This window comes from Amia ocellicauda, chromosome 1, assembly GCF_036373705.1.
Source record: "Amia ocellicauda isolate fAmiCal2 chromosome 1, fAmiCal2.hap1, whole genome shotgun sequence".
NCBI classification, from domain to species: domain Eukaryota; kingdom Metazoa; phylum Chordata; class Actinopteri; order Amiiformes; family Amiidae; genus Amia; species Amia ocellicauda.
Genome location: NC_089850.1, coordinates 27,582,715 through 27,609,450, shown reverse-complemented (window position 1 = coordinate 27,609,450; position 26,736 = coordinate 27,582,715). Strand labels below are relative to the sequence as shown.

The following is a 26,736-nucleotide window of genomic DNA, read 5'->3' as shown; positions in this document are numbered from 1 at the left end:
CAGTGTGTATGACATTTTCTTGACACGAGTATTGATACTGTTTTATGTAGTTGGTGGATCTCCTAGAGTTTCCTAGAAGACACACAAAAAGTGTTAAAACTGTAGTAGTAAAGTGTAAGGGACAATGAATATAGTCTCTGCGTGAAAATGTTCGTATATTCACACATTTCCCTTCAAGTGAAACGAAGCTTAAATGAAACCGGCTCGTTGACGTCCTTTTTGTCCTTCCTCGCTTTCCGTCTAAACATCTGTATACCACAATGCTTTACGTATGTTTGGGCTAACCAGAGACCTGTTTTGCACTGCAGTTAACAGCCGTAACATTAGGTAGGTAGTTTTTTTAATCTGAAAAGATGGGATTTCAATTTACATTTAAAATTTGACTAATTTGTTGGTAAATGCAATTTGCAGTTAACCTGTTCGTGATTTTAAAAAAGCGATATTCTCTTATTTAGTCAATTAATACGCGTATGTTAAAGCGATTTATAAACATTACTTGTTAAATGGAAGGCTTTAATATCAACGTTATTATTTCGAGTTAATACAAGTATAGTCATTGGTATTACAGCGCTTGTTCTGTGTCACTTATGAAACTGATACATTCATATACAAACTAATCTTAATAATAATAATAATAATAATAATAATAATTTCTTAGCAGACGCCCTTGTCCAGGGCGACTTTCAAAATATAAGTACTACTTAGTACTGCTAGTAGTTATTCGTGTCATAAACTTTAATCTAAAACACTTAAAGGTATTGAATCAATCTTATTTTAATACAGTGCAAAATTATTAATTTGGCAACTATAATTTCAATTGAACAATTACAGTTCCATATTTTATGGGAATCAACGGGATAAAGTATTAGGATTGCATGATCTAAACGCATGATTTCCCTGCTTTCTGCTAGAGGTCTTTGAGGAGCCCCTTACAGCACTGAGAAGTCTCTGAGCTCCTACGTCATTAAGCAAGATGGTCAACGTTCTGAAAGGAGTTCTTGTTGAATGGTATGTATGTCAGAACAAAACTGTACAAAAACAAGAAAGTATAGTGGCAATGTAACAGACTGAGGTTTCTCATGCAACTTAATTTATTCTCTTTGATGGATAATCCCAGTCCTCACAAACGACAGACATTTCTAATTTTTGTTGTGTCTGACCATTTTCTCATTTATTTGCATGAAGGCCCAGACCGACTCAAAAATAATACCTAACCTGACACTTAAAACCACTGTTATTTTACATAGTTTTATTTTAAAATGTGTGTAGTTTCAAAATACTTAAAAAGCTCACAGGATTGGTGTATGAAAGTGAAATTCTCCACTGTTGACTGTGTCACCTAGAAACTTAAGAGCACACACACTTTATTCAATAGTAGTATGGGACACAGTATTGTTTACTAGATTGCTCCTGTCATTTTATGGTAACCTATACAACTAACTTCATTTGGGGTTTTCTAGGTCCAGAGTTAGAGCATACATGAGCATGTATACAGTATGAATTGTGTCTATCACAGTTAATGATTTTAATGTTATCTGTATTTTTTTATGTATATAGTGACCCTGCCATGAAACAATTTCTGTTGTTCTTGGATGAAACATCTGCACTGGGGAAGAAATTCATCATTCAAGACCTGGATGACACGCATGTCTTCATTTTAGCAGAAGTAGTTCAAATCCTTCAGGAGAGAGTGGGAGAGTTAATGGACCAGAACTCATTTCCTATTACCCAAAAATAAAGTAACATGAACTTGTAAATGGAATAACCTGTACAATGCAGATATTTTGTGACTCTACACGGTTTTATAATGTGTATATATTTGTGTAAGGTGGTATACAGTATGTGTGCACTTCATTGTACTACAAATCTTTTTTTTGTTTTCTGCAGTGCATTTAGTTATTCTACCATTATTATATCTACATATTGTAATGTAATGTAATGCATGAGTCCCTTAAGGTTGCACAAAATATGGATTAGCAAAAATGATTACAATAAAATTGAGATTTGAGTTAATGTATCTTTATTTTTTAACTGACAGACAGTCAACTCAATCAATCAAGAAAATCAAATTAATCCTATCAAATCTATGAATGGACACCTTATTACAACTTTTTTCTGAGATAAGATTGAACCTATTTTCACAGAGGCTTTCAGTTTTCCATTAGAGTTTTGTCAAATTTCCTTTTCTTAAGATTGTGTAAATATATAAGAGTTCCCAGGAATCTACTTTTGGTTTGTGTTATAATAAAAAATACTTTGGAATGAACCCTGCAACTATTGCTTTGTTTCTTCTCTTTGCAAAATTCAGAATGCGAGTACAGAAATATCTGCATGTATTTTATAAGAGAATGCCATCTTAGTGTCCTAACAAAAGCTTTTGTCATCTGTTTGAGAAAAGGTTTATTTCCTTTATTGAAAAATATTTTGATTCAGGATTGCAATTCATGAACAACTCCTAGATTTATACATCCCAATATTTAAACATCCCGAGATTTTGGGCAAAGGAATATATGAAATCTCCAATATGAACTGGACATAGATATATTAATTAGAAACATCAAAAGACGATCATGTGGAACAGATGTAAGACGATACTAGGTAATACATTTTAAAATATATTGATTATGCATTTAATTGTAAAAAGGTGATGATAACGTCCTGGAGTTATGAGACTTCACATTCTCACAAATTTTCAATTTTAACCATGACCTTAGAAAATAAATGCATGTGAAGTTGTATCCATGTCTGTAGCTAGACCATGTTCCCTCGGAAAAAATATTGTGATGTGTTTCAGGTCTTGATCAATAAGCAACACAGTAGGTCTCATGGTGGTAAATGTTCTGAAATTCACCTGAATTATACAAATTTACAGTATCACCTGTGCAAGACATGTCTGAGTAAGGTAAGATATATAGAAAGCCTGAAGATGAACTTAGACGTTTATCTGAATTTGATCAAGAACATTGGGCATGAAGAATATTCGGTTATAAACTACATAATGTAATAATGTGAGAGATTGCTCTGCAGTGCTTATATTGTAATGGCTGAGAGACCCATACAGGTGTAGTTTGGGTTGATGTTATGCCGACTATTTGATATGATTACAGAATACAATAAGTGTTTAAAGATCAAAAGCGTGTAAAGTTTTACAAAAGCCATCGCACGGTATGAAGTATTGCTCGATAATAAGCAATGCACGCAGCGCCCTGCCGTCCTCAGGCTGCAGTGGTGCAGACAGCACACAGGGGCGGGATGTGTCAACCCGGATCATGTGACCATCACATGACACTGGAGTCGGGCCCAGCACAGTGGCACCGACACACAGGAGCTGAGAGAGAGCCTGATTCAGAAACACAAATTCACAGGATAAATTGCACACAAAAAGTGAGTTTTGCATGATTTTATTTAATCCGCAGTGGGTTTCATATATTTGTAGCATGGAGGCGGATATATGTCTTTTCAAGTCCTGCGATCATTCACGAAATAACGTGTAATGACACCAAAATAGAATAGAAAACGCGGCTTTCAGTTTAATGTACATATCTATTGTGTACGAAATAAAGGACTGTGTTTATGGCAGCCACATTTAATATATGTAATTTATGTGTTTCTTCCTTCGTCTTGCATATGTTATTGTTATGTTTGAAAGGCATTATTATTAATCATTTGTTTTATTAATTACAACTTGAGTGTGCTGGGCTCAGGTTTTTACAGGTGTGTTTTGGATTTCCATTTGCGAATGATTTCTGTATTACAATAATATTTGTGTACAAACGGTCAGTTACAAGAAGGCGCTGACGAGCCTTACGATAATTGTGTCTTGAAGGTATATGTAGAAATACACTGTTTATTCATCATTTATTTTTCGAAGAATGCCGTTTCGAAAAGGCATGAGGCGTTTCTGCCTGTTTTCAATACGTTTTTCTGGAAAGGTTTTGTCAATATTAAAAATAAAAATGAAAAGCAAGGAATATAATATACAAAATGAAAAGGCTATCACTTGCACTTTCCCAGTTTCGTTATCGTTATCCATCCCAGTGTGTGTTACTGATGATGGAGATTTCAGTTCCACATAATATAATCACTTTACATAATCACATTGTTTTAATAGGGTGTAGTGGAGGATTTAATGAAGTGTGTTTTTGATCTCATTCTTTACACTATGTTAGTGTGGTTTAAAAATAATAAAAAGGATTTCCTTTACAGCTGTTTTTGAGATGCATCTTGACTTGCATTGGTGTGGTGTGTGTGTATATATATATATATATATATATATATATATATATATATATATATATATGTATATGTGTGTATGCATATTATATACAGTATATATAATATATTATGTTGTGCCCTTTCTCCTGAACCAAATTAAAACTGATATCTGTTTTGGCGTTTGTAAATATCTACAGTTTTTGTTCTGGCGGTGTTTGAAAGCTGTAACTTACATTCAATGCAATTTGAAACATGTAACAATAACCATAGGCGTTACATGCACATTTTCTGTGTATTATATGTCGATAATTTATTGAAAATAATATGCTTAAATACCAATGTATTATGTTGCGTGATTTTGTGCCTGTCGGGTACAGATGTCTTGAGCAGTTATTTTTGTTTTGTTTTGGTAACTTTGATTTAAGAATTTGATTAAGTAAACAATGGCTTACAAGTCTATGTATGGGCTACATTATTATTATTACAGTTACTTGCTAATATTATTATTAATATGAATCATCTTGCTCTTCTTCAGGTACGGAAGATTTCCCCCCTGCAGCGACCTTTGCTAATATGTTTCTCTTGTCACAGAAATCCTTGGCTCTTCCCGGGAATCCCCGACGGTGATTGGTGGTTGGCGCGGTGACGTAATGACGTTGCCGGGAGAAAGGACGCTCCTGCGGATGGACAGTTGATACAGGGACTCAAACTGTAACAGACGCGGCTCTCGGACCCTTCAGAGCCGGCCACTGCTCAGCGGGGATATGCGGCACCGCAGCGGATCCTAAAGGATATGTCTGGCCCGAGGCACTGAAATCAAGATCAATTCAAAGACTGCGCAGATCGCTGAAGTTTTACATGACAATGAGATCTGTTTGTCTGCCATCTCGATCGTGAGGCATCCAGGCGAAGTGCTCTAGTTACATTCACTGCGATCGCACTGGGGAGCGGGGGGATGTTTTCCAAGCACCGGGAGTGATGGGACGCAACAAGCCAAGAAAGTGAGCACCGTTCAGACGTCTCCTGCATGGGATGTGCAGAGCTGACATCTGGCAGGCTGAATTATTGATTGTGTCACATCAACATTGCGAGTTACTTAGAGGTTCAGCCTTGAATAATTCCCTGTCCAGCTAGAGGTGAAGCCGGATCACAGCTCCCCCAGCGCGGCGTGTCTGTGAGAAGTGTGCCCTTCTGCACAGCGCGGGTCGGGGGTGCTTTCGGAGGAGATCGGCACCTTATTCTCTGGCAGTCAATTCAAAAGGTGTTACTGTGAATCGGGACCTGCGCTGCAACCTACTTGCTACTTTTTCCTGGAATTGACTTGTAAAAAGTGTATCCAGCCCACCTTCTGAATGCACACGGATCAGAGAAAGGGAGAGACGAGACGTTTGCCTGCTAATTTCTGATGCACACCATGCTCAATAAGTGCACCTTCGGATCCAACACTCCCTGCTTTTCCTGTAACAGGAGCAAAGTCTCGGCACGCCTGGGTGTGTGATCAAAAAGACCACCTGCTAATGAGTCCCTGGTTTGCGTGCCTTTTTATTTAAGCAATTTTAATGTGATTAATATCTCACGACAGTGCAACCTTAACCAACGAAGCAATCCTTTTCTCTCTCTCTCTCTCGATGTCATTGAAAACAAATAAACAACAACTCTCAGGCACTTTAAACAGGTCCTAACGTGTCAGCTTGCGGTGGTAATAAACATTGTTCTGGGACAGGTGAAGGTAAATTGCCTAAAACTGTTCTCAGATCTACAATAAGCCTAGGCTGGAATTGAATCGAATGAACTTTCGCGTCTTTACTATGCAGAGGGTCAATCATCTCGGTGTTGATGACGCCAGGTCGGCCTAATTGTATCAAGTTCGTGTCTCGTTTGAAAGGCCGCATACACGAAGTCTAAGCCCAGCACCCCCGATCTGAAGGCCGGCGCTGCCCTGAGCGGAGATGTTTGCGGCGGTGGAGCATGGCCCGGTGCTCTGCAGCGACTCCAACATCCTCTGCCTGTCGTGGAAGGGCAGGGTCCCGAAGAGCGAGAAGGAGAAGCCGGTGTGCAGGAGACGCTACTACGAGGAAGGCTGGCTGGCAACTGGCAATGGCAGAGGGGTTGTTGGAGTAACTTTCACGTCCAGTCACTGTAGAAGAGACAGGAACACCCCACAGAGAATCAACTTTAATTTAAGAGGACACAATAGTGAGGTGAGTTTTCCCAGCGTGTTGTTATTATTGCGTTGATTTCTTAAAGTATATTAAAGCTCGAAGTGTTATGTATTGTTTGTCTTATGTTACGTCCTGTGCTATTTATTAGTGTTGCCTTGTCCGCATGTCTATTTGTCTACATTGATATATTGAATTGATATGTATTTGAAGGTGTTCTCTGTGTTATGAAGTGAAAATATACTATATGTTTCCCATTGCAGTCAGTAATAGTGTATGATTTATGAAAAAAATCAGGTTGACATCACTGTGTTGTTACAAAGTTATACATCAATGGATAAAATAGTTACACAAATCTCTGCTCTCCTGAGCTCTATTTTAAAATGAATACATGTAAAAGCACTGTATAACAAAAGCATAAATGTATTCTTACGAGTGTGTGTGTGTGTGTGTATATATATATATACACACACACATCTACCAATAATATACTGAGGAAGGAAAAACTCATTTATTTTGTGAGAACTACTTACTGTGATGATATTAGCCAAAGTCATCTTTGGAGAACCGCAAAACTATACATTAATTTTAGAAAATGCTTTCTGTACTAGATGACTGCTAATTTTAAAATATGTTTGAATGATTAAAGCCAGGTGTTTTGGGAACGTTTTCCTTAAGGTTTACACTACACAGACTGTTCCAGAATGATCCCAATTCTCAGAGCATTCCCTATGTTAAACTGTAATCAAGATGTATGTTAGGTCTAAGAGTTTTTGAATTCCTACAATAGTTTTTTTGTGAAAATGTAGGCTATGGGATTAACATATATTGTGGCCTCCATAGCTGCACTGAACCCCTTGACTTCTGCTTTTCCTAGAATCCAGAGATTTGCAGTATACAAAGACACATGCATAGGACAATCTTCAGTGTGTTTCCAGATCAGCCCTTGTCTTTGTGTTGGGTGTGCAAACCAGCTTTAGTGAAGGCACTCCATTGATTAGTATCCCAAATGCTTGGTGTAAATGCCAATACAAGATATCTTGCCTACTTTCAGGTGACCATTCTTTCTGATGAAGTGTAGATTTAAGGTAATCCAGATAGGAGCATAATTTCAATCACCTAGTAAGGAAGATTCCGTTGCAAATTATTTTAAATGTCACCATGTATTTGGGTTGTCTTTTATTATGAAATGAATGCAGACAAGTTCTAAAACCAGCATGATATGTTGATCATAGTGGAGTTGCCTAGGTTTCAAACAACTTTTATGCACCTGAGGTATATAGATGTTTTTAGATAAATCGCCAGCTATTGCCATTTTGTGCTTGGTGGTGTACTGAATATAAATGTATACTATCTCTGTTTTAGTATGGATAGGCTCAGAGTATCAACTAGTTATTTTTATTGTAAAAAGTAGAACAGATAGTTAATTTACCACATAAATCATGAGAATCCTTTCACAAACGGTGACCAAATGTCATACTTATGTAGTTGAAACAGAGATTGTTTTACAGCACACTGCTAGTTATCTGCTTTTAAGTGTTACTGGTTTACAAGGTCTAATTCCATCCATGACCGAACAGAGACCTTGCTAGAATGACATGATTGATTAAATCCCATTAAAAAGAAAATGGAAACTCTTTGTTTGTTGCTTGGTTTCTCACTATCCTTTTACATAACTAACTTCCATACAGTGCTTATGCACAATTTTATTTTTATTTTTAGAATTCAGTTAAGTGTTTTTACATGGCTTGTTTGTTTATTCACTGATGAAGACTCATTGTAAAGCCTGAAGCACCATCTTATATTTTTGTAAGCTGTCAAGTAATGGTAAATATGAAAGTATAAAACAAATTAATTACTAGTTAATTTACAGTAGGTTGGGAAGTCTGGGGTTTCAGTTTTACACCATAAACACATAGTTCAAGACTCTTGTAGCAGTGTAATAACTTAATTTGTATGTACTCTTCTACATTGAAGTGTTATTTTCAGAGTAATTGTAGATAAACCATAACAAAAGTTTTTTTTTTTTTTTTGTCATTTTGCATGCTTTATATCATATTGTTTACAACCCTCTTTGCATTACAATAAATTCTGCCACTCAAATCCTGCTGTTTAATCTGCTAACAGAGGCTGTGTGTAGACGCCCTGCGAGAATATACCCTGACAGGGACGAGTAAACAAATGGGAATAACTTTAATTTGCCCCTTTAGGGAAAGCCTGTTGAATCATTTTTCATGCCCCTTGATTTTAAGTTTTAATTAAAATGTGTTTCTCTGCTTAAGAAATTATGTAATGTACATGTTTTTTATTCCACATGCTTTATTTAACATGCAAAGCAGAAACAAAATTTGACTTGTTCTGTAATCCTACTATACAACAATTGTTGTTTTTTGTATTGGTTATGTGGCTTGTTTGATAGCTTTAGTTTCTTCATCATTGCCTTTGCCAACCTCTAAATTTTCCTTGACACCAACATTATGGATTTTGTAAAGGGAATCTTGCCTATTAGCATTTTAAGTAATTGATTAGTCAACACTCTAAGTAATAGACTAATCTGCTTGATTTAAGTATTTCAAAATGACAATTGGAAAGGAAAAACAGCACATACATGCAGAAGCACTAGCTTGTCTATTTTAATTTACCAACTTAAGATAATTTAAAGATACCTAATTTTAGCAATGGGTTTAGCTGATCTACAGTTGTATTCTGTTTGTCAGAAAAGCCATCTTGTTTTTTTTGTAGATCCTGTTCATGCAAAATGTATTGATGTAATTGCTTTGTCTGTGTATCCTATTAAATCTTCAATTACCCTTTTAACTCCGTTACATGTATGCATGAGTTTGAACAGGATTTCAACGGTCTATTCATACAGGACTTTGTTTTGTGTACTATCTACATCTTTAATACATTTTACTACTATGCGAATTCATATCAATAGAGTATTTAATTTATAACTTTAATTACTGTCTAGTCTCCGATTCATGATTCAGTGGACTTCTAAACACAGCTGTATGTTACATTTTGTATATATTACAGAATTGTACCAATATGGTTTCTGTCAATATTGCATTATGCACAACCAGGCATACCCAGTAGACTTTAAAAAAAGCCTAATTGTATCCAAAAGATACAATAAATAGTACATTACATATCTAGCAGGAGTTTTTTTTTATCTTTGGCATAGTATAAGACTGTTTTATGAACCATACTTACCCAGTACAGTCTTAAATTATTTAATGTTACGTTCGCTACAATTAAAGTTTGAACTTCTATCAGGGAGAAGAATCCTGTAAACTCAACTGCTTGACAGCACAGGAACTGTCGGATACCCGGACCACATCACTCCATATCGACATATTTAGATCCTTCATTTTGTATTAAACATTTGCTACCATCCACCTGGTGCAATCCTACTACTTCTAGATACTGGAAACATCTACTTGTTCTTGTATTGTACATGTACAATAACATAGTGTGTAAAGATACCCAACAGCACAATCAAGCAGTGGTGTGTGCACTATGCACTATGTATGCATAAAGTAATAGAGAAAAAAATATCAGGAAAAAAGATAATTCCAGTATTTCAATGTGCTTAATCTTAATAGCTTAATCAGTACCAAAGTGTGATTTTCTCAGAACTGGGCCTAATCAACATTAAGAGGTCAGGCTTATTCTACTGATTTGCTCAATTTAATTCAATATGCTGATGCCCACCTCAGCTGAATGACAATCATATCCTATATTTGAGAACAAAGAAAGCACCACTAGCATATGTAGGTGATAATGAGAAAAGCTGTAAAACATTTCAACATTTTTACTGCAGATTGTTATACATGTTCACTAAAAGCATATTGCAACTCTCTCCAGATTATGTTCACTGCAACATTTTGAGTGTGTTGATCTAGTAAAGATCTATAGCTCTTGTTTTTTGAGGTATTAAGAGTATTCAGAAGTTCTTTTTAATACTCTAAAGTGACCTGATTACATCAAGGTTCCTGATTTTGTACCAGATGTTGTAATCATGAGGAGATAACACTGTCCACCATCTAAACTGAAACACTACAGATATTTATTGATCAAATTATGATGAATTTTTTATTGAATTTATTTCACTATGATTTGAGAGTGTGGCAGCCAGTTATGTTTTATAAGACTGAAAAGGCTGCAATGAGTATCTCTCTAGACTGTCATAAAAAAAAATACCCACCATGCTAATTTTACAACTGTTTTGTCCTAAAAAAAAACTAAACAGTGCTAAGGTGTATTAAGTCTTTTGAGATTCTATTTTGAGAGTCTCTAGAGGCAGTTGAAGAAAGTAGTTTTCACTTTGAAACTTTGGAGTTAGTTTTTGGCATTTAAATAAAGTCAAGTAAACATACCATATCCTTAAAAGCTTGTTAAATTTTGCTCACAGTCTTCAATGGAAGGGAACTTTTTCTGTAAATTTGAAATACACTTTCAAAGACACTTCAGAGATGTAGACTTAAAAGTAAATACATTAGAGAGAGAAAGTTGTTAATTTAAAATTTAGCAAATTGAAATGCTTTTAAAAAAAATATATTTCAGCAATGGGAAGAGGTTTGTTGTTAAAGGCTTTGGGAATAATGCAAATGAGGAATTGTTCCAATAAGAATGAACTAATTAATCCAAAATGTATCTTGTAGATCAATTTTGCGAATGTACTGGGTATCCACACATAAAGTGACCCACACATAGGTCTATGTTAAAAAACAAACATTATAAATAATAGTTCTTAGACCCTATTGCAAAGTTTATAGTACTTTATATAATCAATGGAATTTGATACTTCACAGGTATACTTTCACATACCAAGAACCAAATTCAGTTCTATAGGATGTTAAACTAACCATTGCATCTTTACTCTATTCTGATGATGGAAGCACAATTTAGTGTGATTTGGCACTTTCTATGCACTCTATAGGGTCATAGGAAATACAGATGAGTTCCAGGGTATGAACCAGTTCCATTCTTAAGGACATTCATAAGCAATTGTTTTTACATAGGTCAGAATTTGTACCAATATAATGGTCCAATACTGTTCATAAGGTAGCCTAGATGTTTGTAAGTATGTGTAATATAACCATGAAATATAATATTTACTGAAAAATGCCTCACGCTCATTAATAATGACAATATAGTTCAATAAATTGCAAAAATTTAACAATCCAGTAAATAGTTCAAGTTAAAAGTTTTTACCCAGGCATCTCTACCTTATGCGTAAACATCGGGAAACAAAAAATGCATCTCCCTCATTCATTAAAAGTTTGTTCGTAGGGGCAAGTTGTCATAAGTCGAGACTGCCATAACCCAGAACTCATCTGTAAAAGAAAGTAAAAATCAGTGTAAGCTCCTAACTGTATATGTTAACATTCACTAATGCTTTGAGAAGGAAATATAACATATGATGGGTTTTACTAGCACCCTTATATCTTTTATTGTAGTTGGAGCCATTGGCAGGTTGGATTTTAGATTTTCTACTGGGGTTCAAAGATAAGTGAAGGTCATCTCAGTATACTCATGCTTTGTAGTACTGTCCAAGGAGCCATGTCATGGACTGAGATTGGAATTGAGGCATGAATGTAGAGAACATAATGCATGTCTTATGTCTTATTTTCTTATCAGATGCCCTTCTCTAGGATGACTTACAATTGTTACAATAAATCAATTAATTGTGCATACTGTAATCGATTTATACAGCTAGATTTTAACTGGAGCAATCTAAGTAAAGCACCTTTGCTCAAGGGTACAACATTACCCCCCCCCCCCCCCCCCAATGATCTGCATTCTCTGATCCACAAATTGTAACCTCTATATATGTCATTACATTAGTTAATTTGGACTTTAATCAGGATTCGTATTTATAATGCCACCTTTTCTGTTATTTCTCTCAGATGAGATGTTTGTGTGATTATAGGATTGTGGAAGGACCTTTGGCAAATAGGCAATTGTGGGGCAAATAAATGTTGAATTGTTTTTTAGTAGGACACATTTTAATATTTGGATACGTATTTTAATATATATATATATATATATATATATATATATATATATATAATCAAATTTCCCCCCACTGTTGAGTTTTAAACTTAGAAATGAAAAATCCATCATTTGGTAGTCAGATAATTTTCTGTCTTGACAGCTTGGAAACTGTGCTACTTAATGAAATCTGTCAAGTTATGATGGATACTTCATTTGTACAATCATGATACCTATTTATGGAGTAAAAATGTATTGATGTTCTCATTTCTTTTCTGCTTTATAATGATCAGAATGTCATATTTTAAGGTTCACAATACACGAGTAGACAGACTGTAGCCTTGATCATTTAGGAAAGAAAGATTTCCTTTCCCTTATGAAAAGATAACAGAACAAAACCACAAACAAATGACAATGCCTCAGACAATTTCATATTTAATTCTTTGCTGATAGCCTTATATAAACAAAATCTGTAATGTTTCTGAACAGCTGCTTCTACAGATTTAGAAAAATGCCCAGTTGTCTGAGGTAACTGGGGATAACAAATGCACAGAAATTGTATTAGCATCAAGTGTCATTGGGGAGTAGGAATAAATAAAGAAAAAAGCCTTCAATCTATTGCATTATAACTGAACAAATCCTTTGTAAAGCAGATCATTTGATTTGGTTTGTACAGCATAAAATTGTAGGTCACTGCAACTTTTTTTTTTTTTATACTGTATATAAAGAAAGCCAAGCTGGAAGTTAGGCATATCAGCATTATAGCTATAGTAAAAGTCTGACTTTGAAAACTGTATGTTATGTAGCCTAGATATTGATTGTATTCATACTATGAGTATAATATATATATGATATAATGTTATGGCTGATTGGTGTATGCACAGTACATTGTAACCTTAGGAAGCTGACAAAACAATGTAGCATTCCCACATGTTCATTAGATTATACTGTATCTATTGCCCACCATCCTAAATGTCCTTATTTCAGAACCATCTGCCATATTTCATATAGAGATTGCAAGGGACTACCATATCACAAACACAGCACACTATAGGCTACATGTCAATTTGGACAGTATATTGCATGCTTGGCATAGCTTACAGAGACCAATTACATCAGTAACTCAGCTGAAACTGCATCCTTCGTCCTCCCAAAAGTCATGTCTCTTTTTGGATTGGTATGAGAAGAACAATGATGTCAATGAAACTGGGGTAGGGCATGGTTTAGCATGAGGCCCTGGTGTGATGATGCAACCTGATTGTTTAGGAACTGATCGAATGAATGACAGTTCAAAAGGAGGAGACAGATAGGGGAGTGTTTTCAATTGAGAGACTACTGTGATTAGTTACACTTCTTTCTTTGGAAACATTTAAGTGGATCTGGAATGTTATTTCCAGTAAAAGGTAACTGCTAGTAGTAATAACAACAGCAAAAACATCACTATCACTACCTGTGAGTCAGCTCTTGTTATACAGTGAGGGAAAGAAGTATTTGATCCCCTGCTGATTTTGTACGTTTGCCCACTGACAAAGAAATGATCAGTCTATAATTTTAATGGTAGCTGTATTTTAACAGTGAGAGACAGAATAACAGCAAAAAAATCCAGAAAAACGCATTTCAAATTTTTTTTAAATTGATTTGCATGTTAATGAGGGAAATAAGTATTTGATCCCCTATCAATCAGCAAGATTTCTGTCTCCCAGGTGTCTTTTATACAGGTAACGAGCTCTCTTAAAGGGAGTGCTCCTAATCTCAGCTCGTTACCTGTATAAAAGACACCTGTCCACAGAAGCAATCAATCAATCAAATTCCAAACTCTCCACCATGGCCAAGACCAAAGAGCTGTCCAAGGATGTCAGGGACAAGATTGTAGACCTACACAAGGCTGGAATGGGCTACAAGACCATCGCCAAGCAGCTTGGTGAGAAGGTGACAACAGTTGGTGCGATTATTCACGAATGGAAGAAACACAAAATAACTGTCAGTCTCCCTCAGTCTGGGGCTCCATACAAGATCTCACCTCGTGGAGTTTCAATGATCATGAGAACGGTGAGGAATCAGCCCAGAACTACACGGGAGGATCTTGTTAATGATCTCGAGGCAGCTGGGACCATAGTCACCAAGAAAACAATTGGTAACACACTATGCCGTGAAGGACTGAAATCCTGCAGCACCCGCAAGGCCCCCCTGCTCAAGAAAGCACATGTACAGGCCCGTCTGAAGTTCGCCAATGAACATCTGAATGATTCAGAGGAGAACTGGGTGAAAGTGTTGTGGTCAGATGAGACCAAAATCGAGCTCTTTGGCATCAACTCAACTCGCCGTGTTTGGAGGAGGAGGAATGACCCCAAGAACACCATCCCCACCGTCAAACATGGAGGTGGAAACATTATGCTTTGGGGGTGTTTTTCTGCTAAGGGGACAGGACAACTGCACCGCATCAAAGGGACGATGGACGGGGCCATGTACCGTCAAATCTTGGGTGAGAACCTCCTTCCCTCAGCCAGGGCATTGAAAATGGGTCGTGGATGGGTATTCCAGCATGACAATGACCCAAAACACACAGCCAAGGCAACAAAGGAGTGGCTCAAGAAGAAGCACATTAAGGTCCTGGAGTGGCCTAGCCAGTCTCCAGACCTTAATCCCATAGAAAATCTGTGGAGGGAGCTGAAGGTTCGAGTTGCCAAACGTCAGCCTCGAAACCTTAATGACTTGGAGAGGATCTGCAAAGAGGAGTGGGACAAAATCCCTCCTGAGATGTGTGCAAACCTGGTGGCCAACTACAAGAAATGTCTGACCTCTGTGATTGCCAAGAAGGGTTTTGCCACCAAGTACTAAGTCGAAGGGGTCAAATACTTATTTCCCTCATTAACATGCAAATCAATTTATAACTTTTTTTGAAATGCATTTTTCTGGATTTTTTTGTTGTTATTCTGTATCTCACTGTTAAAATACACCTACCATTAAAATTATAGACTGATCATTTCTTTGTCAGTGGGCAAACGTACAAAATCAGCAGGGGATCAAATACTTTTTTCCCCCACAGTATGCATTGTAGTCTTATAATAATATTATTTTTATTAATATTATAATTATTAATATATTATTATACATTTTTGGTGGTGATTAAGCTTCTCAGCTTCTCATGTGTTAGGTAAATATTCTGTGTGTACTTTCCATACATTCCAGGTATGTTAAAATCCAGTAGTCCACTAGTAGTCTCAGTAGTTCATACTGTCAATAGAAAACATGGATTTTTTTTTTTTATCCAAAATGCTATTTTTCCAATTAACGTGATTCCCTACCTGACTAGTATTTCATTTTTCTGTTTTGGCTTAAGTGGGAAGATAACCAACCAATAATATACTAATGAAAATGTGTCTTTTACCTCTCAATCAAAGATGTAATGACCACTTCTTCCCTAAATTACAAATCTGTCTTAAATGTAATAAGAAATATGAATGCTTCATAGGGTCTTATCCAAGTACACTCCACCACACATCTGCCTTTAGAGTGATTTAAAGAAAGTGGGTCTGCAACCAGTAATCTTACATTTAGCTGGATGTCAAATGAGTTGAACTGAGCACAGTAACTTCAAAGACTAATTTAACTTATTGAACCCCAAAGCCACAACATCCAAATGGTTCTGAGGTTATTTGAAGTTGAAACAACGCCTAAGGCATGATATCCTGTTGTGAATATGCAGTGCATAAACATTCTCTGTTTTTTTGTTTGTTTGCTTGTTATTTTACACAGAACTGGTGGAACTTGCTAGGCAAGTGAAATATTGATAAGGTCAATAAATACCCAGTGAGAAACAGGATTACTTTCACCCCCCTTTCCCTTTCAGACTACCTGGGTCCTCTTGGAATGAAATGCACTGTATTACCAGTTAAAGCGATATCATTTACTTATGCAAGTTCCAAGTTACCTTTAATATTAAACATTTGTGTCACATGTCAGACATTTAAAATTGACCTCAGGTTGCCCATGGTACTATATACAGGAATGAAAAGACTTTGTCTGACTTAAAACATTTTTTTTTTTTATAATCGCCCTGAGATGAAGCTGGCGCTGGGTGTGTTTAATAGCTTCTGCAGCTATGCAACTTCAATCCAAGGCCCACGCAACTGAATTGCTTTACTGCCTGGGAAAGGAGATTTGTTGATACAGCTGCTGCATAAATGTCATATCTAATGCGAATGTCACTGTGTAGCACAAAACTGCAGAGTCAATTATTCCATCACTGTCTTTTTCTAAAGAAGGTAATTAAAGTGTAGGAGGCTGTGAACTTCATTTTTCAGTTGGAACTGCTGACTAGAAACTGATCACAAATGTGTTACCACTTGGTAAATCTTACTGAGTTTGGATTGTCCCCTCTGTCTGCAGGGTTCTCTGATGTCAGACAAACTGTCAGTGTGATGCTTACCTGCCAAGGTTTTCCAGTCCTCCTGAAAGACTTCTGTTTTATAACAGAACATTTTAACATTGCTCTTTTAAAAAATATTTCAGATACTACATCTTAAACCCCATTCACACTGAAACAATTTTTGGCAAGGTTTTTCTTTCCGGCAAGGACTGTGTGAATGGGTTATTGCCAGCAATTTTCTGGCAAGGGTCCTAGTCTAAACCTAGGCTGTGTCCCAAATTGCACAGTTGCTCCCTCGTTCCCTTCCCTTGCGGGGCGGATGTACCAGGGTGACCATCTTAAGGGGTATCCCAATACATTAGGGAATGAGTGAAGGAGCTTAATCAAGCTGTTTGTGCCCTTCAATGCCCCCTTTAGTGGAGTGTACTAAAGAGCACACTTATGCGGAATTGTTTTAGCGCTGAAGTCCCAGAACTCTTTGCGTTAAAGGCGGAGAATTGGGAAAATGTGGCAGCGGCGGGTATATATAAATGTAATGTAATGCTAGCTAGACAGTTGTAGATATTGTTAAATTATGTATCAAGGAAATTATAATACATAGGTAATATACAATTATTATATAATCATGATTTAAATATATTATTAGAAAGTTCAGCCAATAAAAATGTCAACACCTATCTGTTAATTAATTACTGAAGTAGTACCTAGCTTATATAACTTGAAAATACATTGTTCATTAATATCACCTCCTGGTTATTATTATTATTTTAATTAAATACAGAGACAGAGGACTTGAAAAGATTGTGTAGTTACTTTTTCGGTCAAAGGTTAAGGCGTTGAATGCTGACGCTGAAGTGTGTCCAATTGAATGCTTTTAGCTTCACCCTACACCCGCCACCCTCCTCACTCAAGTACACACTCTGTGACATCAGCACAATGTCACGTGAAGTGTACATTTGTCGAAGGGTGTAGGAGCAAGTGCGCAATTTGGGACACAGCCCTAGTCTAATGGGTCTGCGTGAATGGAGCAGGAAAATGATTGCCAGCAAATTCAGCGTCAAGTCCTTGTCAGAATAGGGGCGCATTTGTGAGACCACAACACAAAGGTTAAGCCACCTTTGACCAAGAACTTGTGACTGTAAGGAGAAACGGACCGGGTCGTTAGAAATGGCGAAGGTTGAAAATAATAATATAACACTCACAGCAATTCTGAGTGTTATTGATGAACCAACACAGGTTGGCCTTACGTAATCCTAACTATTATCACACGTCAGATGTTATATACCAATAAATCATGCAAAATGTATTCTTTCTATCCCTAAAAATCCATCTAGCAGTATGTTATTGCTACTGCCATACCTTTAAACATATAGTACTACTTTACATAATACATTAAATGGGTTTTTATAGCAATTTTTTATTTCTGACACTTATTTTCTCACACAAACAAAAGTACAAATAAATACCATTTAGAAAAACAAATAGAGAAATACCTTTGTAACACCCTTGATGAGTATACCCCAATATCCAATATCCAACAATAAGTAAATGAACAACTACAAATGTGGTAAAATGTGGAGTTTTTCTTTTTGAAAAAGAACCGAGACTCTCCTGTGTTACATTCAAGTTTTCCAGTTGAACTGCACTCAGTTATTTTGCCAAACCGACTGAGACCAACTCTTTCATTGTCTTAGTTAGTTTAGTTTAGTTTTGTTTCGGTTCGGTTCGTTTGCCAATCAAGATTTGTTGTTCAAATGCTCTGTGATCGCTGGGTCCAGTGATCACATTGCAGAAACACTCAAGCACACAGCCTGATGAACTGCTCATAGCGCGAATACACACCTAGGTCGATGTATCGTTTGCCTTTCGCTCCTCCCTAGTTCTTGGTAGTGAGTCTGAACCGAACCGGTGCCCTGGTTAGAGCCAATAGCCCAGTAAACACAATGGAAGGAAACTGGCAAAACGAGGAAATGATCGAACTTGTACAAACATGTCCAGAATATGGGTCCGTGTCTCCTGTCCGGATCCACAGGCTTCTGTAGCATCTCGGTCCCATGTCTACAGCGCTCTTGTCGGCAATCTTTGTTTTCTATGTGAATGGATCCTCGCCGGCATTTTTCCGGCATTCAAAGCCAGTGTGAATGGGGTGCAACAGGAAAAAAGCCAGCAAACATTGCCTGCAATTTTCCAGCATTTCATTGTGAATGGGGCTTTACAATGTCATGGTAGCACTTTGAATGTTTAATTGACAGTAGCCTAAGTGTTTTGTCACCTGACTCTTTTACTCTTCAGATAAGAACAACTACAGTGCCTTGTGAAAGTATTCACACCCTTTGGCATTTTTCCTATTTGATTTTTATGTGGATTTCATGTAATGGACATACACAAAATAGTCCAAATTGATGAAGTGAAATTGTTTTAAACAATTTAAAACGGAAAAATGGTGCAACCAATTACCTTCAGAAGTCACATAATTAGTTAAGTAAAGTCTACCTGTATGCAATTTAAGTGTCACATGATCTCAGAATATACAGCTGTTCTGAAAGGCCTCAGAGTCTGCAACACCACTGAGCAAGGGGCACCATCAAGCAAGTGGCACCATGAAGACCAAGGAGCTCTCCAAACTGGTCAGGGACAAAGTTGTGGAGAAATACAGATTAGGGTTTGGTTATAAACAAATATCCATAATTATGAACATCCCACGGAGCACCATTAAATCCATTATTAAAAAATGGAAAGAATATGACACCAGAACAAACCTTCCAAGAGAGGGCCGCCCACCAAAACTCACGGACCAGGCAAGGAGGGTATTAATCAGAGAAGCCGCAAAGGGACCAAATATAACCCTGAAGTAGCTGCAAAGCTCCACCGCAGAGATTGGAGTATCTGTCCATAGGACCACTTTAAGCTGTTCACTCCACAGAACTGGGATTTACGGAAGAGTGGCCAGAAAAAAGCCATTGCTTAAAGAAAAAATAAGCAAACATGTTTGCAGTTAGCCAAAAGGCATATGGGAGATGCCCCAAACATATGGAAGAAGGTACTCTGTTCCGATGAGACTAAAATTGAGCTTTTTGGCCATCAAGGAAAACGCTATGTCTGACGCAAACCCAACACCTCTCATCAACCCGAGAACACCATCCAGCATGGTGGTGGCAGCATCATGCTGTGGGGATGTTTTTCTTCGGCAGGGACTGGGAAACTGGTCAGAATTGAAGGAATGATGGATTGCGATAAATACAGGGAAATTCTTGAGAGAAACCTGTTTCAGTCTTCTAGAGATTTGAGACTGGGACGGAGGTTCACCTTCCATCAGGACAATGACCCTAAGCATACTGCTAAAGCAACACTCGAGTGGTTTAAGGGGAAACATTTCAATGTCTTGGAATGGCCTAGTCAAAGCCCAGACCTCAATCCAATTGAGAATCTGTGGTATGACTTAAAGATTGCTGTACACCAGCAGAACCCATCCAACTTGAAGGAGCTGGAGCAGTTTTGCCTTGAAGAATGGGCACAAATCCCAGTGGCTAGATGTGCCAAGCTTATAGAAATGTACCCCAAGAGACTTGCAGCAGTAATTGGTGCAAAAGGTGGCTCTACAAAGTATTGACTTTGGGGGGGTGAATAGTTATGCACACTCAAGTTTTCTTTTTTTTTGTCTTATTTATTGTTTGTTTCACAATAAAAAATATTTTGCATCTTCAAAGTGGTAGGCCTGTTGTGTAAATCAAATGGTACAACCCCCCAAAAAATACATTTTAAGGCAACAAAATAGGAAAAATGCCAAGGAGGGTGAATACGTTCGCATGGCACTGTATAGGACATGTTGCTCGCAGGCTTCCATATGTGTTTAAGTTACTTTAAACTTAGTATGAACATCTTTAAACTGACTTTGAACATTTGTTTAAAATGATATATTTATTTCCAGAATTTCATGTAGCTAATTCTTGTTGGTGCCCAGAGACCCAGTTTGAACTGCATGGCTGGGTATCTTGTTCCAGATCTCAGCAATTCTTTGTGTAAAGAAGTGTCTCTTATTTTCAGTCCAATATAAATCTACACTTAATTTCCAGTTGTGAGCTCTGGTCCTCATTTCATTGCTGAGCTTGAAGTCATCCCATGGATTTGACTTTGTCTATCCCCCTCAGGATTGTGAATTCCTTTTACCCATCCATGTATGACATTCCTCTGAGATCAGGAATTACTGTAGCTGATGTTCTTTGAACTCTCCAGGTTACTGGTCTCATTTTTGTTAAGTAGGGACCAAAATCAGACGTGAGAATTTTTACAAATGTTGACGGAATTCCGACATTTAGGCGATCCCATGAGCTGTTGTTGAGACCAGTGTGAATCCAATGAAAAAAGATGCAGGGGAGGGGATTGAGACTTTGTTGTATGTATGTATGTATGTGTGTGTGTGTGTATGTGTATATATATATATATATATATATATATATATATATATATATATATATATATATATATATATATATATATATATATACACACACATACATGAAGGCATCTTGTTGAAAAGTCACATATATGCAGAAGGTGTGTTGCAAGTGCATTATCGAATCACTATTTTGTCACATATAGTCACATTATACTGTGGACAGATCAGGCATTGCAATATAGATCCCTCTGTGGTGTCAAATGAAAAAATGGTGATGAAATGGAATCAAAATGTAGGTCATATCTAGATCTGTCAGAACATTTGCTAAATTTTGATTTGCTTAAATTAAATGTTGATGTATTTTGTGTATTAATGTGAAAAAATATAACTGTCAAAAACACATTTTTAATTGAAAACCATCAATGCATTTGATGTTTTTTTTTCATAATGTAAGGAAACATTCACAGTATTTGAAGTGCTGAGTGCCACTCTCTTATATCTATATTTGTGTTGATGTCTTGTGTATTTGTTGTATAAGAACCTATACTCTCCTTTATTAAAGTGCATTTTCTATGGCCCCTGTCCTCTCTCTGGGCTTTATAGGACTATATGTGAGCACCATTGGCACTCCATTTCTTAATTTCAGATATTTTTCTATTCTGCCACGCTCATGTTTTTAAAATGTAACATGGTATTCTAAGTCTCAGTAGTGCAGAGTTTAACTAAATGCAAAGTGAGTGAACAGAAGAAAAATCTACATCAGATCCATATTTGAATCAGAATCAATTCTTCTAGGTACACTTGCACAAAGTCAGGGATTTTGTAGGCATATAGTCAGGTATATGATTAAACTATTATGCTAAACAGGTGCATCAATTCACACCTGTCTAAAACTTTTGCACAGTACTGTACATTCTTGCCACCTGCATGTGATACCTGTAGTTTGAATAGTCTTTCCAATCCATAACTCTTTATTTGATTTGCAGCTGCTCCAGCACTGTTAGCTGAACCCTGTATTTTCTGCACATTTCTGAAGTATACAAGAGTCAAGAATAATCATGCAAGTGTGGCAGAGCAGTGGGCTTGAGCTTTTTGGTATCTGCTTTTTATTTCTGTTTTTGCTGTTCTCATTAATGTAACCTAGGCAATCAGTCACCTACAGAATTAATTGAATTGTCTTCGTGCCAGTCCTTAAGATGTGAAAGAGGTGGCACCTTTACTCAGCGCAAAGTCAGGAGCTTGATTTTCAGAAAGACCTTTGGGTCTGTGTGTTTTTTGTTGTATTGCTTAGGTTTTTTTTTAGCATTTTCTACCTCACAGGAACATTTTAGATGGCAAAATGAAGAGATTATGATAAATTAAAAAAAAAAAAAAAACTACATATTTTTCTTTTTAAAGTTGGAGTGTGGAGGAGGCAATATTTTCCTTGCTCCAGCTCCCGGCCAGAACCTGCTGCTCCACTGCCTCACGCTCCAGCTCTGCTCCCAAGCCCTGATTTACACAGTAGTGGATGACCCCTTTCCTGGCCATTAGTGGGAACCAAAAGGTTTCTTTAGTCTTACTCTTCTCCTCCTGTATAAACAGTCTTTCAGACCTGTCATGCAAAGCCATTGTCGCCTGTCTACCCACACTTTAGGCACATCCTCTGACTCACAACTCCAGCCAGGGCAGATGTGACCGTGTAAGTGATGCACGAAATAATGTTTTATTATGAATCTGCTTCAGTTCAGTCAGAGTTCAGTTTGCCAAAGGTCTTTACAATTTTCATTTTCGAGTACATCGTCCTTATATCTGGAGTCCAGCAACTTAAGTTACAGAATTAATCATTTGCTCTTCACCGAGCACAAATGGAATGGAGTTTCTCTCTAAAAAAGAAGCACCTGAGGTCTACAATGCCTTTACAGGTTTAATGTTTAGGCACATTCATTGTTAATGGGACCACAGATGGATCTATAGGGGCAGAATTACATGCTACTGCAAAAATATATCATGCATGTGCAGTACTTTTAGGTCCTCCCTCTCCTTTTTTGTATTCACCGAGTGCATAACATTCTGTTTAATCTCTAAGAATTATTGACTGTAATACATTGAAGCTTACTTGTGAACGCAAATCATACCCTTTTGCACTCTATGCAAGTGAACTGAGAGCACAGCATGTCAGTACACATCAACACACATCTTTGAGATTTACCCAGAAAGATAGACCTGAGAACTGGATTGTGCCTGATTACACAAATACAATCTGATTATACTAAGACTATTTACAAAAAAAACAAAAAAAAAAACAGATTTGGGCCAAATTCATTTTCATGCTGATTTTTAAGCAGTGATTTGTCTTCTCATTTAAGGCATCCCCCTGTTTTTTTCTTGTTTGTGGTATTTCTCCAGTATAAACAACTTTGCATTGTCCTACACCCCCACTACAGTTCCAAAATGCATTGGCTGGTGTCTTTGAACTTTCCAGTATTTGTGAAGTATTACAATAAAACAACATTTTTCTGTACATTGTAGAACAAGAGTAAACACAAGAAGAAGAAGAAAAACAAATTAGATTTCACAATGCTTCTCTTTAATAGCAAGGGACATTGAATTCCCATTACCAAGGCACAAAAGCCCCCTGGGCACTCTCCTGTTTACATCGTCTATCTGGGTTATGAAGAAAGCAGGGTGAATTGGAGACGCTGTATCTTAATCTGAAAACAAAAAACAGCCTCACCTAGAGTATTTTCTATCTTAATGACATGTCATGGGCTTTTGCTTGTTAAAAAGGCGACTATTTTCAGATTGCTGTTGATTGCCTTTCAAAATCCCAGTTTATAACGCCTTACAACACTGTAATTATTCACACATCACGGCTTCCTGAGCAGTAAACGCCTGTCTTTCTACAATACTCTATATAGTTGCATAAATAAAGTAAATTATGTGCACCTGTGCCACAGTCACAGCTGACTTGCTGACTAATTCTTTGGGAGATTCTCCTGTTCTGCCATATCTATGAGTGCATGTGTGTGTTTAGTTTGTTCACTAGGGAAAGGCTTTTTGTGCTGAAGTTTCATTTTTGGCTCTTAAATACTCTGTCTGGTTAAACTGTGCAATTTAAATGTTGTTGGACGTGCTTTCACACGACGACAGGACACAGGAGATCTTTGTTAGATTTCTTTATCACGTTTACATGTAGGTGTTTAGCATGTTAACTCCGATGTAAGTCGTCCGCGTCATGGGTAGGGTCAGTGCCACAGTGAGTCATCCACAGCTATGCCAAGTGCCTCTGCAGCAAATGTTTTTTTAATGCAGTCCTACCCACTGTTATTCAGGACAGGTTGGAAATGTATACATTTTCAACTGTATCCCATTTATAGTGCTTTGTATTTGGAGGTGTTCAAGATTTTGAGCTTACTCATTCAAAGGCACTGCCTTTAGCCAGTCAACTCTTCAACTATTCTCCAATGATGGAAGACACTTTTCTGTTGCATATGTGATACTGTATCTTTCCATTTCTCAATCAGCAACTTCACTGTTTCTCTCCTTGGCTGTTTTTCTTTTAGAGGCCAGTAGATAAATGAGTACAAGCTCACTCATATATACAGCCATAACATTTTGACCACCTGCCTAATATTGTGTAGGTCCCCCTTTTAACCCCAAAACAGCCCTGACCCGTCGAAGCATGGACTCCACTAGACCTCTGAAGGTGTGCTGTGGTATCTGGCACCAAGACGTTAGCAGCAGATCCTTTAAGTCCTGTAAGTTGCGAGGTGGGGCCTCCATGGATCGGACTTGTTTGTCCAGCACATCCCACAGATGCTCGATTGGACTGAGACCTGGGGAATTTGGAGGCCAAGTCAACACCTTGAACTCATGATTCATCAGACCAGGCCACCTTCTTCCATTGCTCCGTGGTCCAGTTCTGATGCTCACGTGCCCATTGTAGGCACTTTCGGCAGTGGACAGGGGTCAGCATGGGCACCCTGACTGGTCTGCGGCTACGCAGCCCCATACGCAACAAACTGCGATGCACTGTGTGTTCTGACACCTTTCTATCAGAACCAGCATGAACATTTTCAGCAATTTGAGCTACAGTAGCTCGTCTGTTGGATCGGACCACACGGGCCAGCCTTCGCTCCCCACATGCATCAGTGAGCCTTGGCCGCCCATGACCCTGTTGCCGGTTCACCGCTTTTCCTTCCTTGGACCACTTTTGATAGGTACTGACCACTGCAGACCGGGAACACCCCACAAGAGCTGCAGTTTTGGAGATGCTCTGACCCAGTCGTCTAGCCATCACAATTTGGCCCTTGTCAAAGTCGCTCAGATCCTTACGCTTGCCCATTTTTCCTGCTTCTAACACATCAACTTTGAGCACAAAATGTTCACTTGCTGCCTAATATATTCCATCCACTGTCAGGTGCCATGATAACAAGACTATCAGTGTTATTCACTTCACCTGTCAGTGGTCATAATGTTATGGCTGATCGGTGTATAAGTATAAGCACAACATATGAAATCTGAAATTTTAAAACATTCACTAAGCATATGCTTAGCATAAGCGTATGGCTGAATAATACAATGTAAGCATACTGTTCATTACTTTTAACAGAATTGCAAACAGTGGGTGATCGGGCTGTTTGTTGTCATGCACCTAGGCTGTGGCACGTCCTGATTTTGCAGAGTGAAGTGTGTTCTTGGGTCATCATACATGTGTTCGGCAAAATAAGGACGTGCCCAGACTGCGGAGCACACTGCACTGCGAGATCAGAGACTCTGAGTTACTGTCTATTTTATAATCTTGCCTAAAGACGTACTTGTTTAAATGGACTTTTAATAACCATTATATGTTCTGTTTATTGTTAATTGTCTATTTTGTTTATTTGTATGTATTTTGAGATGTTGCTATATATATGTTTTGTATTGTATTGTTTCCTAATCTATTAAGCACATTGGTATATTTGGTTATGAAAGCTACTGTATTAAATTAGAGATGATGAATATTAGAGTTTGATTTGTTTTTAGAGTACTACAGGATTGTTTCAGAATGGTAGGTCTCAAACGTTTTTCTTAATTTTTCATTAAGTATTTAATTGCTTTAGATGCCAGAACCTTTCTTTAATTTGTTTCCTCAACATACCAGTATGTTCTTAGCCAAAAGGAAAAAATAAATGTCCAATACTTTCCTACTGTATCTGCTAGTCAGGATGAATCAAATTCCAGCTCAACCCAAAATCATTTAGTCTAGAGTACCTCTTGTTATCCTGAAATCTTTGAATACAGGCTTGCAAAATTAATGGGAATGTTACCCAGCCATGCAAAAAGTAGTGCTTTATGAAGGGTAACCTTGAGAAAATAAATGTATCATATTTGAGTAAGTAGGAATTTTATAGCTTGAGTTCACATCCCCATTCTACCATAACAGATTAGAAAGGAAAAGTAATTTATAATTAAATCTTTCTCTTGGCCTCTAATCCACATTCTTCCTTGATCTGTTTTCTACTTAAGCACTTATTGTCATGTAAGCCTGCTCAAGGTGATTTGAAATATTGATTAGAAAAAGGAATCAGTTGAAAATGCAGGTCAGTGTTAGGGGAATGGATGACTCTTCTTTATGG

General features: G+C 37.4%; 2 protein-coding genes across 5 annotated transcripts in view; both read left to right on the top strand.

Annotated features, from left to right (window-relative positions):
• Nucleotides 1-218: 218 nt before the first annotated feature.
• On the top strand, nucleotides 219-2,266 carry gtf2h5 (general transcription factor IIH, polypeptide 5). Its single transcript, XM_066700474.1, has 3 exons — nucleotides 219-327; nucleotides 912-1,008; nucleotides 1,558-2,266. The coding sequence occupies exons 2-3, from the start codon at nucleotides 974-976 to the stop codon at nucleotides 1,736-1,738; spliced, it is 216 nt and encodes a 71-aa protein (XP_066556571.1). The 5' UTR covers nucleotides 219-327; nucleotides 912-973; the 3' UTR covers nucleotides 1,739-2,266.
• A 1,019-nt stretch (nucleotides 2,267-3,285) lies between these two features.
• tulp4a (TUB like protein 4a) overlaps nucleotides 3,286-26,736 on the top strand; it is a 59,045-nt gene continuing 35,594 nt past the window's right edge. For all 4 annotated transcript variants that reach the window (XM_066700459.1, XM_066700440.1, XM_066700450.1 and 1 more), the window contains exons 1-2: nucleotides 3,286-3,384; nucleotides 4,807-6,416. In XM_066700459.1, coding sequence (XP_066556556.1) covers nucleotides 6,165-6,416 — 252 coding nt within the window. In that variant the 5' untranslated portion in view covers nucleotides 3,286-3,384; nucleotides 4,807-6,164. The remainder of the gene's footprint in view (nucleotides 3,385-4,806; nucleotides 6,417-26,736) is intronic.

Bases quoted from the DNA above. Each gene is read 5' to 3' on its own strand.
- gtf2h5 (XM_066700474.1), top strand. From the start codon at position 974: ATGGTCAACGTTCTGAAAGGAGTTCTTGTTGAATG. The intron at 1,009-1,557 runs GTATGTATGTCA...TTATGTATATAG, and splicing joins AAAGGAGTTCTTGTTGAATG to TGACCCTGCCATGAAACAAT.